This window comes from Trachurus japonicus, chromosome 6 (assembly GCF_045865225.1).
Source record: "Trachurus japonicus isolate A0001 chromosome 6, Traja_1.0".
NCBI classification, from domain to species: domain Eukaryota; kingdom Metazoa; phylum Chordata; class Actinopteri; order Carangiformes; family Carangidae; genus Trachurus; species Trachurus japonicus.
In genome coordinates this window covers 1061981-1077930 of record NC_140912.1, presented here as the reverse complement: position 1 = coordinate 1077930, position 15950 = coordinate 1061981, and the positions used below count along the sequence as shown (strand labels likewise).

Below are 15950 nucleotides of genomic sequence, written 5' to 3'. Positions count from 1 at the left end.
GGGGAGGGAGAGAGAGAGAGAGAGAGAGAGCAGGAGTGAGGAGGTCAGTAGAGGTGGGGGTGACTCACAGATGCTGGCGAGTGTAAGGAAGGAAACAGTCAACTATTCCACAGGATTTCCTTACAGGAAGCGACAGCGAGCACACACTGCTAACTAAACAAACCAATAATACTAATGTCTAATTCAGTAAAAAGCTCCACACACAGCAGCAGCAGCTCTTCTCTTATACCTGGGTCTGATCAGATACAACTGCTCACTTCCATCCCCAATCATTAGAGGGCTAACAAGAGAAGGGAGGAGTGTTGAGTAACTTTAAAGGGCGTGTGACAGTCAATACTCAGACAAATACAAACATGTATAAACACTTGACATAACCAGATAAAACACTCTATAGTGCAGTATATCTGAAGTACAAAGTCCATCTGTATTCAGAAGATGAAGTGACCGTAGATCGTGGATGTTCCAGTCTCACCTGGGTGCGTGGTTAATAAGGGGCTGGGCCTTGTATTTGGGAAACTTGTAGGACTTGAACTCGTCGATGGAGGATATCCCAGGCCAGCTGTCTTCTGTGGGAGTGCCTGTGGGGGGACATTCAATCGACACTGTTAGAGTCGGGCTTTACCGTGACAGCTGGGAGGGAGGGAGGGGGGGGCTTGTTACGCTGCCACAGGGGCAACATGCCGGGGTTAATGCGATTAAAGGCTCCTATTTAAAAACTTGAGGGCTTCCCCGTCAGCAGGGGGCAGCACTGACCTAGCAGCCTGAAGATGAGGTGCAGCTCGTCCTCCACCGTGGAGCCTGGGAACAGCGGCCTGCCGGCAGCCATCTCATAGAATATACAGCCCACACCCCTGAGAGGAGGACACACACACACACACACACACACACACACACACAGACAGGAGGGAGAGGTCAGGAAGAGATAACAGTGAAGCTTCAACACACATCTAACTCAACAGGTCTTCTGAAGTTAAACTACCACCAACTTTTTGGATCAAACTCCCTGAAATGTGCTTGAACTGGCTGGTTTTTATCTGTCTCGTAAATGGCAATACCATTTATAGTCAAACTCCATGACAACGCGGGAGGTTGCCTGAGCAACATGTGACACATCAGAGTCTCACCTGTCGGCTCAGAGGAGCATCAGCTGCAGAGGAGAAGCTGCACGCATTTGTGCTCATTTCACTAATCAGTGAAGCAGCTATACACCAACAATCGCTTAAAGGGATAGTTCAACATTTTGGCAAATTGGCTCATTGCCATAATCCCTATAGTTTTAGGAGTAGGTTCGTTACCTTTAATTGTCGGTGCAAGCTATTTTTAGAACGGCGGAGCAGAGCCGCGAGCTGCTCAGAGCTACGCTACGGAGGCTAATGGGATTTCTTGGTTTCCCTCATCAAACTCATCAAATACACAATCAATAACTCCATAACGCTCTGGTGGACAAGTTGTAACCTGCACATTCACCACGCTATGAGATAATAACAGAGCGTTACGAGACGGAGTTGTTTCCGAGGCAAATACAGAGACTGCTTGCCGAAAAACTGCCCCCGACAGGAACGCACATCAGCGGTTTTGCATGAATTTACCTCTAAAACAACTCTGTCTCATAGCGTTCCGTTATTATCTCATAGCGTGGTGAATGTGCAGGTCACAACTTGTCCACCAGAGCGTTTTGGAGTTGTTGGATTGTATATTTGATGAGTTTGAAGAGGGAAACCAAGAAATCCCATTAGCCTCCGTGGCGTAGCTCTGAACATATCGCGGCTTGGCTCCGCCGTTCTAAAAATAGCTTGCACTGACAATTAAAGGTAACAAACCTACTCCTAAAACTATAGGGATTATGGCAATGGGCCAATTTGCCAAAATGATGAACTATCCCTTTAATAAAACTATAAATTCAGAGCAGGAATTTACAAGGAGTATATTTGCCTCTGCAACTTCAGCGCAAGTGAGTGTGTGTATGCAGTCATATGGCCATAAAGAGAGAGTAGCCAGGAGTCTGATCAGTGTTTTCTAACAGTTGTAATCACCCGGTTGCGTGATGCCCACTCACCACATGTCTATCTGTGTGGAGTACTCGGAGGAGCCGAGCAGCACGTCGGGAGGCCGATACCAAAGTGTTACCACCTCGTTTGAGTATGTTTTAGTGGGCACAGACTTGGCCCTCGCCAGGCCTGTGGAGCAGAAACATGAGAAATTAAAAGTGAATAAATATAACACGCAGGTCCAAGAGGTCTGGATTGTGTTATGCAGCATTAGTAAAAATATAAATGGATACAGCCTCAGAAATGTAAAGCGGGTGTCACTCTTCATCTAAATTGACTAAATAATGAAGTGTTAACACCAGGACTGTTATTGTTTTTACCAAAGTCGGCTAGTTTGAGTTCTCCTCTGTCGTTGATGAGCAGGTTTTGAGGCTTAAGGTCTCTGTGGAGAACTTTCCGTCTGTGACAGTACGCCAAGCCTCGCAGGATCTGGAAGAGGAAAATCTGGAGAGAGACGTTTCTGATGAGTAATGATGATCATATTGAATTCAACACACAGTCACACTGTGGTGAAAAAAACATGAATGACAAGTGAGCTTCCTCCTGGAGTATTAGCTTATTCAAGAGAATTGTTTCCTTGTTTGGGGGAAACCTTTTGTATCGTGGAAAAATGTACTTCTGTCTCTTTCAAGAAGCACTTCCTCTGTTCATAAATAAATATGAATACATCTAATTATTTCTCCTCTAAAAGGAGATGTAACTACTTTCTAACTTTGGTGCAAATCAACTCAAACTGATTTATGTGGAAAAGGTTAAGAAACTAAATGTCATTTCCCTCCTCACTGTCCAGACTCCACCACCAGGGGGCAACCTAACAGTGTCTCTGGTATTGACAGCAGAGACCACTGAGTCTTGGAGGTTGATGAAGCTGTCCAGGGGCAGCCGGCCGCCTGCCGACGCTCACCTTGACATTCTGCATGCTCAGGATGTTCCCACAGTCGTCCATGTACTGCTTCAGGTCTTTGTCCTGGACAACAGAGAGAGAGGGACAGAGAGGCAACAGCAACAGTTGGTAAGCAAGCTCTAATCTGCACAGGGTTATGAATAATTATGATGTAAAATCTATTCATTTTTAGCAGAAGAAGATGTGAGTCATGCAGACGGTGAGGGCAGAGGCTTTGTTGCTCTCACCAGGTACTCGAACACCAGTGTGAGCGACTTGTCTGTGTGGACGATGTCGTGCAGCGTCACGATGTTGGCGTGTTTCAGGTCCTTCAGTAACGACACTAGAGCAGGAAGAAGACAGAAGGGACAGATGTTAACGGTGAGGATGTGATGACAGTCATGAAACATGAAGATTACTTTGCTCAGTTCCTTATCACGGCACTGATGATTATCTTTTTTCAAGTTAAAAGTGGTGGTTTGTGAGAAAATGTGAATCCTGATTCTCGTTTCCTCTGCTCTGAGGTGTGAGTCACTGACTTTACCTAGAAGTCAGTTGAGTTCAGAATTAGACTTCATAGGATGCTTGAGATGGTGCTTTATCATTTTTTTTAACATGACATGACATACTAAAAACACCTGCTTTTCTCCTTTCTTTTTTATGTTGTCTCTGTGTGTTTTTCTGAATGATGATATTTCTTTTTTTTTCTTTCATTTTCATTTCTCTCTTTTTGGTTACATCTTCTTATAAGCCACTTTTGTGTTTTTTTTAACCTCACTGCCACAAAAAAAAATGCATTTATTTATTATAAATAATTACATTTTACAAAACACCTGATCTAAATTGACTCTGATGTCTCTGGGTTCACACTAATCAAGTCAAATGATGTAAATGTATAAAACCAAACATAATCTCAGAAAGCTTAAACCATCCTACAAGTCAGTCAGGTTCTAAAAATGAAAAATATAACATAAAAATCAAAATGAAGGACTTAAAGATGGACGGGAAATATATCAAATGAAACAAATAACATGCTCCCTGAGACAGAAAGACATATTCATTATTGGAGCCCTGCCATGGTATATTATATTACAGTGAGGAACCCCTATATAGCCTACATTTAGAATCAAATCTATATCATTAATCCGATACTTTTAATTCTACTGTTTCATTTTAATTTGTTTTATTTCTATTTTATCTTTCTGTTTTGACAGTCTCTGTTTCCTTTGTTGTGTCATAATTGTTATCATGTCCCTACAGTATAAGAATGAAACTGAAATAAAAACTAAGTAAAAAAAAGAAAAAAGAGAGGACTTCTAATCTAATAACATCACATTCAGCTTGGTTCCTACAAAACTGCTGCTCAGTGAGCGATGTCACTGTGTCAGGTCACATGACACAGAGCAGAGTAATTACTGTACAGTACAGTGCAGTACAGTCTGGGAGTGCAGCGAAGAGTCAGTTCTCCATCTCTGAACACACTGCAGACTGTCAGAGATGAGCACTCAACTATGGATCATGTGATATGGACGGGGGCTGCAGCCACATTAAAGGGATAGTTCACCCAAAATTCAAATTTCACTCATTATCTACTCACCCTCATGTCAACTAAGAGCTGTGAGAGTCCTCCGTTCCTTCTCTGAGTTACGGGGGGGGTCCGTGCAGCAGTATTTGTCCATATAATGGTTGTCAATGGATACCAACTTTCTTCGTCCAAAAAGACACACCAAAAAACATCCAAATACCTCCATACTGCTCGTCTGTAATGTCCCTCTTGTATTGAAGCCCCGACATGAGAAATTGTTCTGAAAAAAATTAAATAAGTCTATATTTTAAGCTTGTTTGTAGCGGAAGCTCCCAGTGTCTCGGTTCACTGCTCTTCCTGTGTCGACCGGTGGAACAATTTCTCATGTTGGGGCTTCAATACAAGAGGGACATTACAGACGAGCAGTATGGAGGTATTTGGATGTTTTTTGGTGTGTCTTTTTGGACGAAGAAAGTTGGTATCCATTCACAACCATTATGGACAAATACTGCTGCACGGACCTCTCCATTCTCACAACTCTTAGTCGACATGAGGGTGAGTAGATAATGAGTGAAATTTGAATTTTGGGTGAACTATCCCTTTAACAATGTATGCAGGCTGCATTAGAGCTGAACTGTGGACTTCCCTCTCTGCATGCAACGACTGCTTATGACCAAAGGACACAATCTGTCATCATATGTAGGTGGAGTGGACTGTGGGGCTCGTGCAGGTTTGGTGGTCGTCCCTCGTACCTTCTCGGATGGCTGTGCACGGCGCCCCCTCCTCGTGCTCCAGTCTGATCTCCTTCAGCGCCACCAGGTTGTCGGTCAGCTTGCTCCTCCCCTTGAAGACTGTAGCGTACGTGCCCTGCGGGACACGAGGGGAAGGACAGGAGGTGAGGACAGGAAGCTGGACCGATGCAGAGCAAACTCCACAGTTGTGTCTGTGCACGTTATGTCAGTGAGTATGAGAACATTAGCACCTGGAAGAAGACTCAAGGTCGAACACACACACACACACTCTCACGTACCTCCCCCAGTTTGTCCAGTTTGATGTAGGTCTCCAGCTTCCCGAATCCAATTTCTGACTGGAGGAGAGAAAAGGACAAACAGCGTTAATGAGGGTGGCGTCTTTATTAGCACTGACAAGCTTAAAGACGCCACGACAAATCCTTATGACGGCCTGGCAGCAACAGAGGGGGGATGTAAGGAGGTCACACACCCCGAACCAACATCACAGCTAATCTCCTGTGACAGAAGACCGTTGGCTTTTGGCTTTTACAAAGTGTTTGTTTATGGGCGAGACAAGCGAAGGCAAACTTTATTTATAGATCATGGTTAACGCAGAGCTGAAAACTCAACAAGCTCGTCTGGTATTTATTTGCAATAGATTAACTTGTTTCTGTTTCTCTGGAGGATTTGATTCTTTTCTTTGCTAAATACACTGAATATCTGGTCTTCATCTGTTCACTGCAGAAAAGACGTGTGCTGAATCATGATGGAATGTGGGAGGGTATCAAATACATTTTCACTGTTTTCCAGGATTTTATAGATGAAACAGTTTTCTCAGTTAATTAAGAAAAAAAAATCAGCATATATATGTTGATGAAAACCATCTGCTGCAGCCATAATTTAAATAATTTAAAAAATATCAATGGTAGCCTATACAAAAGCATCCGTCTATCTTACCCTATACTCAGCTATATCACTGACTATTCACATATAGTTACCAAAAACTGTAAATTTGTGACATTTGGATTTGATTTTTAGTAACACCCATTAGTTTTTAGGTAAGTGCAGCTTTATTGTGGAAAAGCAAAAAATAAATACTTTCATGTTAACAACTTTCTGTCAATGTCAAAGGTGCTTTGCTGGGTAATCAAACTTTGACGTCAGTGGTGAATCAGCCAAGTAGTTTCAGGCTGAACTCTTTGTTCCAATTGAAAATAATTTCACAAATTCAGAGTAAGATACCATTCACAAGCAAAAAAAAAAGTTTTACTAAAGTCTGATCATCTCAACAATTTGTGTGAAGAAAATACTCCTTTATCAAATCCATTGCAGCCCTGAATAGTATAGTTTGTGAGACAGCATTTACAAAGTCTCACAATATTTGCCTTTGCACTTGTAAGTTTTAAAATATTTAATATCATTCATAAATGAGACTGGACTTCTTCATCCTGGATGTTTTCACTGGACAAACCTGGGATCAGTGTGGAACAGCACAAATCCATTTACAGTGAGATGATCTAACTCATCCTGTCATTGTATGGAACATTTAAAATGATAAATTTAGGTACAGATTCTGTGCCACGTGTGTGAAACACACCAAGCTTCTCTCTCACTTTCTGTATCAGTCCTACAGCTGCTTGGTCAAACTGAGATCAGTTTTGAGTGGGTATCAAAAATCCCCTGTCAACAGTTTGTAATAAGTGAGCTTTGCATCACAGGAAGTTCATCAGGAGCACCGGGACATTTCCTGGTGACCTGAGAGCTCCTTGTCCTCGCTGAAGCTCAGCAGCCGGCACACGGGCTCATTTCCCAGTGAGCCGGGGGTCATTTAGGCCCACAACTGTCTGTTTGACCAAGTAGAGCTACACGTGAAAAGCTGGAGTGAACTGACTTCTTGCATCACTTCTCATGACTGTGTGTAAGGCATCTCGAGCTACTCAGAGAAAAAAAAAGAAGCAAAAACTGCAATTTAATCACTAAGATGCAGTGAAAGTCCTGAAGCAACTTCGAGACTGGGAGCATTAAAATCTAAAGTCAGTGGACTTTAAACTGATCCTCTGAGCAGAGAAGGTCAGCCCAGAGGTCTGGGAGTGGAACACGTATACTGTGGAGCAAGGCCATTCACTGCTTTCTAAACATCTCTGCAGGGGGTGCGTTTGCAAATGCAGCGGAGTGGCCGAGGCCGAGGCCCTGTGTTCATGCACACGCACATTCAAAGTCAAAACCTGGGCTAATTACTGAGGCAGCTGACAAAGTGAATGCTGAGGTGCTTGTGTAAACACATGACAACAGGCTGAGAGGATGAGAATAGACAGTCTACGGACCCCCCCCCCCCCCCCTCCTCTGTTCCTGGCTGCCTTTAAATAAAACATGGGTGTCACAGCTATCTTTATGTTGTGCTGCCCCTCCCTGACGACCGATCTCTTTCTACTTCTCTCTCTCAGATTCTCCTCCACAGTTGATTTCTGAAATCAGACTCCTTGCTCTCAGTCGTGGGCAGTGAAACTCTACATTTACATAAGTGCAGTGTTGTTGCTTCTGACACTTTCTCCTCCACTACACTTCTCTGACAGGTGTGTACAAGTTACCAGCATTAGATAACGTGAAGGCAATGTGACATCCTGTTCATCATGAGGTGACGCATATGTGTTGATTGTCACAGTTTATTCTGAGATAGCTCCCCCAATCTAACAACTCTGACATGAATCAGGTCCAGTTAGAAAAAATAATGCACAGTTTCAACGTGGTGAAGATCTTTGACGTATCAGTCGGTTGTTGTGATGGATTTGTCAAAGAACCCACAAACTCTCTCAGTCGATTTTTAGAAAATACCACGTCATGTCAATATAGATCAATATCAAGAACTAGGATTACATAAACTGTGTAAGAGGATGTTATTTTATTTTTTTACACACCTACTTAAAATCATAAAAACAATGATGGAGTTTTGCCAGTCACACCAAATGCACCAATTACATAACAGACTGACCTGAATTGTGAACGGTCCAAGTTTTCTCTACAGTTCACATAGAAATGACTGATGGTGTGAAATGCAGTTTCCTTTTATCAGGTTAGGTTTCTCCACAGTGAAAACCGTCTCTATCTTATATTAAAAAACAGGTATAATTACTAGTAACTCTTCCGCCTGATTATTTTCTTGATTGTTCAGCTACTCAAATATCAGAAAAATGCACATCATGAAACAAATGGCTTGTTTTACCTGACCACCACTGTAACATGTTCAGATATTTGGTTTTAATCAGAGGGGAGGAAGAAAATCTAAAAAACCATTGTTGCAAAGCTGAAACAAGGATTTTTTGACTTTTTTTTTTTAAGTCAAAGTAAAGTTATTAATTGACAACACAACAACTGTTCCTTTGAATCTTCACTATGATTTGAGAAGCTGCCACTTCTTCTCAGGTCACGGCGGGTCTGTGTATCTGTGTGTTCCTTTTTTTAACCTCAGACTTTTGATGTTGTTTGTACGATGATGCAGCTAATGAGGATATGAACTCTTTGTTTTGTTTTTTCCTGCTGGCTCTGGTCGGAGAGCAGAGTACCGTGGCATCCCTGGAGAGTCAGTGTTTTGCTTGAGGGCACATCAGCAGGAAGTTTGCTTGCCAGCAGAGCAGCAAGAAAACAGAAAGGTGATTTCCGTAGTTTGATTTCTTTCCAAATTACTTTCTTTCTTTTTTTTTTGTCTTTTTCTCTTTTCACAGGCAACTGACAGTTTACACTACACAGAGAGACATTAGGGAATGTAATGGATGTTAACTACTTGTCATTTGGTCACATCTTTCAACTGATTTCTTTCTTGTCATTGTCATTGTCAGTCTTGTCATCACCATCTCACTTTTCCATGCCCTCTATCTACAGCAGTTTCTCTCTCTCTCACCAGTGATGCTCTGCGGGAGCGCCGGCTCAGTGGCTGGTCGAAGGGGGGGCTGCTCAGCTGCAGTTTCTCCAGGTAACCGTCAGGTATCCGTATGTCAGCGGGCAGGGAGAGGCGTTTGTTCAGGTCCTGTGCACACATACACACAAATGGGGGAGGGAGAAAAAAAGAAAACAAGAGAGGCAATTTAAAAACAGTGTCAACACCGTGTAAAAACTGGAGTAAACCCTCAGCAAACAGCGTAAGCTCTGGATAAATACCACTGATTGACAACAAAATGGCAGAGAGCCTGAGTAAACAAGTAGAATTTGTAAGAAGGAGCATTAGACCTTAGGCCTCACTGGTCAACAGAGAGGCCAGTGAGTGTACAGTCAGTGTGTATGTGTGTGTCTGTGTGTATAAACACACGTGCAGCAGCATGCATCTATACAGTCTTGTGAAGCAGACTTGTGTACATAATAAAAGCAGCCTTCAAGAGTTCAGGGTAAAGTCTTTCCCAGAGCAGCAAAGTACTAAAGCATGATCCCAATGAGTTGTTATATAAAATCAAACACACACACTCACAATACGTCTGGATTCTTCCCATCATGCATTTCCTCTATTTGTTAGATTATTGTTAATCCGCCCCCCCCTCTCCTTCTGTCTCTCTCTAGATGCTTAAAAAAATCGACTTCCTCCGCTCTGAGGTAACACAGTACACTTTCAGCAACATGCAACTTTGAACTGTCCACAAATCAGCAACAAGCTCATTGACAAATGTGTAACTGAAAGTGACCGAGTTGCAGTCCGCTGACCCACGACAATAACTCGTTAAGATCTGTGGTCAACTTCACCGAATGTAATGCTTTAATTACAGGTGGGGAAAATACAGTGAGACTTAATGTGAGTGTTGTTCATAATTTTTGTAATTATATTATTATATTTATTTTATTGTTTTGTGATTATTAAGTCATGAAAAAGACACACAGACAGACAGACAGACAGACAGACAGACAGACAGGCAGACAGACAGACAGACAGACAGACAGACAGACAGACAGACATCTTTTTCCTTTAGTTTTCCTTTTCCTCAACTGTGAACTGATCATTCAGTTTATATTTTATTTTATTATTTTTCTTGTTGAATCCAGTGATTCAGGTCAGATTCATGAACAGTGAAAAACAAATTCTTCAATTTCCGATACATAAATAACAGCTGCTCAGCTTGATCGCAGGCTGCTATCATGTGCATCTGCGCCTGTGTTTCTGAACAGTACATCCAGTTTGCTGCTCTGCGGTGTGTGTGTCCAGGCCCGGGATTGGTGGTTCGTCCTCAGAGCAAGTGATGCCATCCATCACCTGACCTTTGCACCCCCCCACCCTCCTCTACTTGTCCAATCAACCCGGCCTAATCTGTTACAACAGGGGCCCATCTGGACCGTATTAAAGTAATCCTTGTGATGTAATCCCAAAACAGCGCTGCTTCCTCCGCAGCAAGAGAAGGACAATCCACTACCTGACCCCAGACCGAGGGACTTCCTAACTCTTCCTCCTTAACTTCCTTCCTTCCTCCTCCTCCTTATCTTCTTCTTCTTCAGTCACTAATCTGAGTGTCACAGCAGCAGCGCAGAGACAAAGAACTGGAGCCACACAGAGATTTCGCTGTTGGATCACTTCATGAACAACAAGCCTTCGGTCAATCGTGCGTCTCATGCCGGCACAGACAACAAGTGTTTGTTGGGCTGCGAGAGAGTGTGTGAGTGTGTGATTCTGTTGAATGTGTGTCTGTGGTTGTTTGTGAAACAGTGACAGGAAGCGTGAGGTGCAGTGCTTGCAAGCGTTCTTGGCACACAGCGAGAGGTGATGTGTCATGTCTGTGTGTGCGGGTAGCCCCCAGTGCAGTAAGCTGCTTAACTACACGTTGAAAGTTGGGGTTTTTTTTCTCATGCAGTCTTTGCATGTGCTTGGTGTGCTGGTCTAGTTACTGGTAGATGCTCATAAATCCCAAGAGGTCCTCCAATCAGAGCGACCAATAAACACTGTCAGAGGAAGTGTGTGTTCTTCAACCACAAGACCTTTCCACCCACAGTCACACAGCAGGTGCTGTGCAACATCTGGTTCACGGGCGACATGCCAGTGTCTACTGCACTTTAAAATACATAACAATACTTTTACAATATATATTATTTAAGTGCCATGTATGCATGATGTGCATGATGTGAGACCTCTATACTGAACATCTAGTGAGACATGTATAATAAAAAAAAAAACATGAAACAGAAGTGTTGAAGTGTAAAGAACAAATGCAGAAACAAAACTGTCAAAACAAGTTTGAACCACAAATCATTTCTTTGGATGTATTTTTCTGAATGCGTAAGGATGCTGAAGAGAATAGAAAGTGAAATGAAAAGGTGTTGGGGTCATCCTTCACTTTCACTGTCTCTCCGTCACTATGACACTGGACGGTCTGCTGTGTAGCCGATTCCCTAGAATCCCATTAGGAGCCATTAAGATGGATTTAAGGGACCACATCTTGGCTTTGTTTTCAAGAAAGACAGAATTTAACACAGGGGTTTTCTAGGACATTTTAAATCCTTCAGTTACAGTAGAATGTATGTATAGTAATAACAACATTTGCCCTGTCTTGTTGCTACAGTAAATCAGATATACTTCTATAACAATTAAGTTTGAGTATGAATTCTAACTTCTATCCAACAAATGAAAGAAGTGTCATTTTATCTATCAGATTTTCTCTAGTAACAGCTGGAACCAATGAAAGAATCTGATGCAAGTCAGTGTTAGAAGTCGGCAGATTTGGAGTAAACCCCCACTGAGCGCACTTTATCTGTCTTTATCTGGTACCTGAAGACACAGCGGTGTCATCTCTCCTCCTGCTCCTCGCTGCCTTTCATGTGTCCCTACCAGTCAGCTGGATTAAATCCTTTGCTCTTGATCAGGTTCTTCATTTGTGTGCACGTCTGCCTTCCCATATGCTCGGCTAAATCGACCTCAGCAATGACGCGGTGAAAGCCTCGATGACTTTGTCTTTACACGACCTCGCTTTCATTCTTAAAAATGTTTAAACTTAATTATTTTAGAATTAGAACGCTGCACTCTGTTTAATACATGAAAACTCAAATGCCCTGGATTAAAAAAAAAAAAAAAGGCTTTTGGTGAAACAAAATCCCTCTTAGATAGAAACAAAAAAATAATAATAATAACAACGGGAAGTCTTTCCATAATGTGTTGACATTATGTAACCATCGGAGGAATGTCAAAATCTGGCTGAAACAGTCTGTGTTATGGAGAGAGAAGTATGTGAGGGGGTGGAGGTGATGGCCAATGTGAAACCTTTATAAAACAGATTTCAAAAGTATGTTCATAAGTGCAATATGCGGAGTCGTGTGTGTCTGTCTTACATTGAGGTTGTGTGGGCAGCTGAGGACTTGCGCGTCATGACACACTATGAAAACACGCCTACGCTGAGTTACAGAGCTGAGCTGTAATGCACACATCATTAAAGGCAGTTTCTCGCTGAGAAAAAGCCCTTTGTCAGACGCTGAGACGCCTTTTCTTTTCAGCGAATTAATTAACACACACCTAAAGTGACAAAGTGGAGGCTGAACTGCTGAGCCAGGTACGACCCCCGACGAATAAATGTGTCACGATTCATAACGGCAACATGCTGAAACGTCAAAGCCGGTGAGTCACATTCAGCGACACGCGATGGATTTTAAAGAGCGCAGAGACCACACAAAGGACAAAGAATGTCTAATAAGACAGAGTAGGAAAATCTCACCTCTGCAGAGATACGTCTGTTCCCTCTGTTCCTCAGGCAAACGCCCGTGGGCGACTGCACCTCGTCGGAGGAAGTTCCCGACGCCTGGTCGCTCTCTCCGTCCGAGCCCATCTTCAAGTTCTCATGGACGATATCTGGAGCGGAGGGAGAAAGAAAAACAGGGTGGATCAGAGGTTGAAAGATGAAGTGGTGTCTGTGGAAACGGCTCCTAACTTCAACAGGAAAGAAAAAAACACTTTCCCAAGCCCAGCTGTTCTTATCAAGCCCCTGGCACAGTGGCTGAGATGCCGAACACAAGAAGAGTAGACGCTTTAATAGATGTATCTGATAGATTTCATTTGTTTCAGTGCCACAGGGCCTGAGGACAAATCCATACATCACACTGTCAGTTTCCATGTCTTACATGTAAAAGCAGGTCTTTACATCTTTAGATTTATAATATTAAATGCTAATTTAAGTGTTGTATCTGGACTGAGGTTTGCTTTAGAGTGTCATTCCTTTCAGACTCATTTAACAAATGGTTTATTGTGTGACAACTGGAATGATTGAACAGATATTTTTGGATGTCTGCACTAACGCCTCTAGGAACAGCATGTTTCAGCACGTGTTTTTACACGTAACATATCAGGCTCAGCTGACTGGTGTTTTCAGGATAATCTACATTTGTTTCAGCAGCTCGTGCTAGAATAAAACCAATCCACTGTAGTCATGTCTACACAGATTCTATCTATTGACACAAAACAAAGCTCCTGATCTTAAATCTCTGCATAAAAATCACAGGAAAGACAATATCAAACATGGTCTGTGTGTGTGTCTGTGTGTGTGTGTGTGTGTGTGTGTGTGTGTGTGTGTGTGTGTGTGTGTGTGTGAGTCTCACCGAGGCGACTGCCGTTGCGAGGCATGACCATGAGAGACCCCAGGCCTCCTCCAATGACGCTCTGAGGTCGTCGCAGCGGCGGCTTTTTAAAGGAGCCTGTGTACTGGTGGAGGAAGGAGTGGACGCTGTGCGCTGACGGAGGACGACCGTTCTTCACCATGGGCTCTGCAGGAGAACACACAGCATGTTTAAACACTGATGAAGACAAAATATGGATGCAGAGCTCTGAGTAGACGAGTATGGTCGTGGCTGATTGACTGTAACAGAACCCATGAATTTGATCACGACACAAGAAACTACTGATGTAGATCAACACACTGACAGTTACAGACAGTGTTTAGAGCAGTGGTTCTCAACTGGTGGGTCGGGACCCAAAAGTGGGTCACAGACCCGTTCTGGATGGGTCGCAGACAGCTGGTCAAAAAAGTAAATAATATTAATACACATCTGATGTTGGACATGTCTTTTATTTTGAAAAATAACTTATTTTGAAAGGCACACGAGACACGTGAACACATGCAGTTGTAATGGTCCTCCTCAGTTTCTTATTATTTGCTCCATTTGCTCTGAATGCAAAGATATCAGTTTCTTATTAATGTGGCCTGAATGCAGTGAAAATACCTTGTTTTGTGGGTCTTTATTTTGTGCAATTTGATATTTATTCACTATGCTCTGAATGCAGAGATGCATTAGAAGTCAAATATATCATTTTGTTGGTCTCCATTTTGTGCAGTTTGATATTTTTTTATTCACTTCCGTACATGCAGTTGTCATGGTCCTCCTCAGTTTCATTCATGTGCTCTGAAATGCACTCTGCTCAATAAAGAGCAAAATTAGTTTTTAAAGGCTTTAAAAAAAAATCTTCTTTTGAATTCTATAAAAGTGGGTCGCAACTTAATGACCAGGGGAAAATGTGGGTCCCAGAGTGAGACTAGTTGAGAACCCCTGGTTTAGAGCACTTCAGTTTTTTTATATTGTCATGTTGCAGCCACACAAACGTTTGCTCTGGCTCCCATTCATGTTTCTTCTCCTTGTCTGGAGCACACCTGGTCATATCAGCATGTGAAAGGCACACACCTGTCTACACGAGGTGTCACAGAGCAAAGAACCAAGACACTGGCTGTAAAGCCCAGGTGCAGGAGTGTGTTGAAGGCTACAAAAACATTTCTGCTGCTGAGCACAGTGGCCTCCATCATTCTTGGAATGAGCGGGCCTTTACGTAGAGCCGGCCGCACAGCCGCACCGAGCAATCAGGAGAGAGCGGCCTTGACTGGAGTGGATGTATCAGCCTCTTGAAGACAAATATCAGTACTGGCCTCAAAGATCCTGCACATGTTCGATTGGAGTTTGAGCTAAAATGCACATAATGGATGGTTTTTCTACCAGCTGTAAGGTCTATGCCTTCATATTCTAATACTCTGTACTTCTGATTTAAAATGAGCCTGTGTTGTTGTTTTTTTCCTAAAATATGAGGGACGTTCATTCAAACAAAAAAAACATTTAGGTCAGAGTATACAAGTTTCATTTACACACATCAATGAGTTTTTCATGAAGCTTTCTGATGCAGCATCTATACATGACTGGTTCCACACCAGACTGCATAAACATAATCACTGTCGTTACATAAGTGGATTTAACTGTTAATCTGTGGTTGCATGTAATATGTTAAATGCAGCGGCCTAGTGAGATATGGAGTTGGGTGATAAACAACGACTACAGCGTGTGTTTTTATAAATGGATTTATAAATGGACAGTGAGGTTTCATTTTCTCTATCACGGTTTAGAGAGGAGACAGTGTGTGGAGCAGAAGGGAAACAAAACCAGGACGACTCAGAGCGTTGGAAACAGACAATAACAGATGTATTGTTATACAACAGATAATACACAAGATTAGGTTGTGTACAGCAATAGTTAAGGGTCCTGGATATTAAAGTTTGTGGTGGTGTCAAATGTTTAACACAGTGGAAAACAGCATGATGTGGTTACTAAGTAACAGAGATTACCCAGACTAATAAAAACACAGTGTGATCGGATGCTGATCTAATCTTAGTGCACTTTGATTTCTCCAGAATATGACTTTCCTGTGATGAGTGTTTAGTATGTACACAAAATGACTCATAGTCCATGTTGTAGAGAAGGCTTTTGTGAAAAGGTGAAGGTGAAAGCAGCAGCAGTAGCTACTGAAACTCCTGCTGTGACTGTGGGGAGGAAACTGA

General features: G+C 42.5%; 1 protein-coding gene across 1 annotated transcript in view; it reads right to left on the bottom strand.

The window, feature by feature from the left end:
- LOC146985308 (cyclin-dependent kinase 17-like) overlaps positions 1-15950 on the bottom strand; it is a 37716-nt gene that overhangs the window by 1520 nt on the left and 20246 nt on the right. Inside the window, exons 3-13 of the mRNA XM_085778206.1 lie at positions 13735-13899; positions 12858-12991; positions 9083-9208; positions 5487-5543; positions 5209-5323; positions 3180-3274; positions 2953-3015; positions 2369-2492; positions 2057-2177; positions 754-851; positions 473-578 (exon numbers count right to left, since the gene is read on the bottom strand). Coding sequence (XP_085634332.1) covers positions 473-578; positions 754-851; positions 2057-2177; positions 2369-2492; positions 2953-3015; positions 3180-3274; positions 5209-5323; positions 5487-5543; positions 9083-9208; positions 12858-12991; positions 13735-13899 — 1204 coding nt within the window. The remainder of the gene's footprint in view (positions 1-472; positions 579-753; positions 852-2056; positions 2178-2368; positions 2493-2952; positions 3016-3179; positions 3275-5208; positions 5324-5486; positions 5544-9082; positions 9209-12857; positions 12992-13734; positions 13900-15950) is intronic.